At 47.3% G+C, this 4,291-nt stretch overlaps 1 protein-coding gene across 1 annotated transcript; it reads left to right on the top strand.

Moving 5' to 3' along the window:
* The first annotated feature begins 785 nt into the window (after nt 1-785).
* ID3 (inhibitor of DNA binding 3) lies at nt 786-3,969 on the top strand. The gene is made up of 3 exons (XM_063312009.1): nt 786-1,256; nt 2,381-2,451; nt 3,152-3,969. Exons 1-2 carry the CDS (start codon nt 933-935, stop codon nt 2,438-2,440), a joined length of 384 nt encoding a protein of 127 aa, XP_063168079.1. The 5' UTR covers nt 786-932; the 3' UTR covers nt 2,441-2,451; nt 3,152-3,969.
* The last annotated feature ends 322 nt before the right edge of the window (nt 3,970-4,291 follow it).

Raw genomic sequence — 4,291 nt, 5'->3', positions numbered from 1 at the left:
CCTCACTGTTAGGGAATGCTTGTGTATTTATTTGTCAAATAAAAGATTTTTGTAGGCAATTCCCACTTTCACTGCACTCTCACATCACAGAAACTCATGTTTCCACTATCATTACTCTTGGACCCAATCTGTTTTCTCCATCATAACCTCAGCTTTCCCGCAATTAATTTTCTTTTCTTTTTTTAAAAAAACTTGGTCACAAGATAATTCCTGACGCCAGAAAGTCTGGAGGTCATATGAGTAGCAAATTGAGGAACAAGGCGGCACTAAGTCCGTACAAGTTTGCCTCCCTCAGTCATGGGGGGGGTGTGCGGTGGGGAGAATCTAAAACCTTGGGAAATGTTATAGCTTTTAAACGTTGAAAGGTTAAGCGAAAGGAGGACGGCAGCGGGGAAAATCTGGCGTTTTCTATGGTCTACATCTCTGGCGCCCCTCTCTACTCCATTCTCCACCCCCTAATCATCATTTTCATGAAAAAGGAAAGGGGAAGATAGATCGATTGTATCTTTAGAACATAGCTGGACTTTACTGAATGGAAGCGGGGGGGGTGGAGGGAAGCGCCGTTTGATGGCTAGCCCCGCCCTCTTTGCCATCGGAGCTTCCTCATTCCTTTGATGTCCTCTGCTATGTGGTGTCCGCCGAAGCCAATAGAAACCTGTTTGGCTGTTAAGCTGCCTTGCGAACGTTCCATTCCAACCTTTTCGCTGTCATCGGAGGGGGCGGGCGCTTCGGTCTCGTTTGCATAAAGGGGCGGGGCGAGCGCCAGATAAGACAAAAAGCGCCGCTGACAGCGCTGGCGCTTTGCGGGCAAAAGTGTCTTCTTCGTGCGGACCCGAGCAGGAGAGCTCGGCGGAAAGCGTTCCTCCGCCTTGTTGGCCGTGGCCTGCCTCCACTTTCTCGCCTCCCCCGCTTCCGCCGGTCCCCCGCCCAGCATGAAAGCCATCAGCCCGGTGCGGTCGGTCAGGAGCTGCTACGAAGCCGTGTGCTGCGTCTCGGATCAGAGCCTCGCCATCGCCCGGGGCACCAGTAACAAGAGCCCGGCTCTGGAGGAGCCGATGAGCATCCTCTACGACATGAACGACTGCTACTCCAAGCTGCGCGAGCTGGTCCCGGGCATCCCGCAAGGCAGTAAGGTCAGCCAGGTGGAGATCTTGCAACACGTCATCGATTATATCTTCGATCTCCAGATCGTGCTGGAGGAGCAGGCGAAGAAGGGACAGGATCCCTCGGCCGAGGCTTCTCTGCTCTCGTTAAAAGTAAGGAAGGAAGGCGGGCGCCCTAAAAGGGTGGCGGGGATAGAAAACAGCCACGCCGCGTGGGGAACGGGGACATGGTACCTTAATGGGAAGCGTCCCCGAGACTCGTCCCTCGATTTGTTTATCTTTCCAACGCATCACGCTGGCTATTCGAACTACAACGCCCATCATCCTCAGGAGGATGGAGGGAAGTAGTGCAGTCTGTGGTTGTCCGTTGGGCTTCTCGCCGATGCCGCCAGATGAAGGGCGCGGACGGCTTCTGGCAGCCCTTTGCGCCGGTCCCCGCGCGCGGTTCATTATCCCGGGCTTGTCCTGGAACAAAAGCGTTTGGCTGAGCGGGGAAGGCGCCGAGGACTTCCGCTGCCTGCGTAAATTGAGCGTCCCGATAAACTCCTTAAGCCCATTTACCCGAATTTTTGTTAAGTTCTGTCCGCAGTTCAATTGGGCGCTCGGTCGTCCCTGTGAAGAGAGTTGGCTTGGTTTCGGGTTGGGGGGAGTGAGGGAGCCACTCGCAATCCATTCAAAACTGGATTAAAATTTGGCCTCTCAAAAGGGGATCCTGCGGAGGCACAGGACCAGCAAATCTGGCTTCGTGATCCTGGGTCTCCAATCATTAGTAAAAAGCCAAAGATTTACAAGATCTTAAGATAAACCACGGTATTAAGGCTCCAATCTTAAACGGGTCTGGTTCTAGGAATAGACCTCATTGAAAATCAGGCTTCACTGAGAGTAAGTCAACATTGAGGGTGACCTATGCCTGTGTTTTTCTTGGTAGGAAGCCCCATAAAAGTCTAGGGGTGTTACTTTCAAGCAAGCTTGCCCATGTTGCCCTCCTTTGCTTGGAAATCAGGACCTCTTATAGTAGTTTCAACTGGGTTAGTTGTGAGTAAATACAGTTTTGAAGAATAAACTCCACTTAGGCAGTAGGTTCATCTGGTAAAGAGACTTGGCAACCAATCCCAGATCCTTTTCCAAAAGCTTCTAGTAAGTCCAGTGCTGTTTGCAGAGTATAGTGGTGGGAAAAAGAGAAAGCAATAGGCCTACAGGTCTAGAAATTGACAATTTGCAGAACTTGGTACTATATTTAAAGTTTAGTCAATATTTCTTCTCTTCCTTTTCCAAAGGCAGCCGAACTTGCATCGGAACTCTGTTCAAAGGATGAACGAAACCTGTGCCACCATTAATGTCTTAACAGGTACAGCCAACTGACTTGACGTCCCGAGCTCACCCCTCCCTGTTCCACCTTCCTTTAGCCAGGAAAACCTCCTGGATCCTACAAAAGGAGGAAACCTTTTTTTAAGAGCTGTTGGCTTAGAAATCTAGGTTAGCCCCCAGTAGCCTTATATGACTCCTCTCTTGCTAACAGACTGTGTCTTTTATGCCCCTTGTTCCCACTGCCAACTCTGCAGCAGCTTGGCTTTTTTTTTTTGCCTGTAAATGGAGTCATTATTTTTACAATGTCATTCTTTTAATAGCTTTAAGTCTCTGCAGCTGCTTAAACAGCCCTGTTGAAATGAGTGAATCAAGAGGCACTCTGCACTCGGCCCGCTTTCTCTCCCCGCACCCTCCCCTTTAGCAGGCAGGAAGACACAGCTCTACAGTTGTCCCCACTCTATGGAATCTGTAATTTTAGATCCATCTGCAGAGTTCCGAAAAGAGAAGAGCCCATGGCGCTCTGCCGTTCACCCCTCCTCCCTTGCCCTCCCCTTCCTTTTGGTTGTTTTGGTGCCAATTAGCCAGCCCCCAGCCTGAGTATTGGCGGCTGATTCCTTATCAGCTGGAGGTACATAAAAGTTTCCTTAGAGGCGCCAGGCTGTCTGCAGACCTGCCTCTGATCTGTTGCTGAAATTTGACAAGAGCTTTCCTCTGCTCCCCCACTTCCCCCACCCATTAAGGCTGCAGGTGTGGGATCCTGACACTTGGTTCTCTCCAGTGAACGAAGGAGGAAAAAAGAAAAGGAAAAATAGACCTTGACTGGAGGAAGAATCAGCTGTTTGAAACCGGCCCGGACCTCCGCCTTTATCTTCCAGATAAACTGTGGAACATGGTCACCCAAGGAAACTTCAAACTTGACTGGGTCTTCCAATAACAACTTTTTTTTTTTACTTCTGTGTTACTTTTATGTTCCATCTGCCTGAAAACAAGAGACTCTGCAGGCCAGGAGTGGGGGTGCTGGGGGCGAGCAACTGCCTTTTATTGTCAAAATACTCATCAGATTGCTGCATTGCACAAGAAGGAAGTTGGTATCCTAAAGCAGTTTTTTTTGCAAAGGTTGAAGAAGTGGGGGGAACTCTTGAGCCATCAGATTTGTACTGCACATTGTTCTGGCTGGAGAGATCTCAAAGAAACGTGGACTGCATACTTCCACAGTTGCAATGCATGGCGGAGAGATAGGTTTTTTTGCTCTTTTTTTAAAAAAATGAGACAAACGAAATTGCAGATATGCAGCTTGTGTGTGTATATTTTGGATTATAGTTTTTTAACTTCAGTTTGGGGCTGGGGTGGGAAGGGATGTAAGAAAATGAAAGCTGAACTCGCTTGAGGTGGTTGAGCCTCATGAGTTATATTGTTGAACTCTATAATAGAGATGACATATGTACCTTTTTTTGGCAGGAAGGTGAATTTCTGTATCCAAGAATTGTACTTGCTTTGTAAAAAAACCAAAAAAAAAACTTTTTATAAAAGTTTCTTAATAAATTTTAAACTTTTTTAATTCCTTGGAAATTTTAAGGGTTTTTTGTGGGGGAGAGAAGAAATTGACTTCAGACAATTTCCAGTGTACATACACATCCAAATACAGCTTGATCACATTTTTTTATACTAATAAGTTCGTCACACTATTTTAGTGTGGTACAATCATTTTGTTCAGCTGGATTCTGAAGAAGAGGTCTTCTAAGGACCCATAATCTCTGTAAATTGTAACTTCTTAGAATAATTTTAATTCCAATGGCTTTATTCTAAAAACTAGTTTGTTTACACCCCACCTCCATTTAAAACAATAGCCCTTAATCAGGAGGCAGCCAATCTGAGCAAAA

The sequence above is a fragment of the Candoia aspera genome, chromosome 10, assembly GCF_035149785.1.
Source record: "Candoia aspera isolate rCanAsp1 chromosome 10, rCanAsp1.hap2, whole genome shotgun sequence".
NCBI classification, from domain to species: Eukaryota; Metazoa; Chordata; class Lepidosauria; order Squamata; family Boidae; genus Candoia; species Candoia aspera.
The sequence above is the reverse complement of the archived record's forward strand: the minus strand, read 5'-3'. Positions and strand labels throughout refer to the sequence as shown.

Excerpts from the sequence above, each read along its gene's own strand:
- ID3 (XM_063312009.1), top strand. The coding sequence starts at position 933 with ATGAAAGCCATCAGCCCGGTGCGGTCGGTCAGGAGCTGCTACGAAGCC. Across the intron at positions 1,257-2,380 it reads CTTCTCTGCTCTCGTTAAAA|GCAGCCGAACTTGCATCGGA; the intron begins GTAAGGAAGGAA and ends CCTTTTCCAAAG.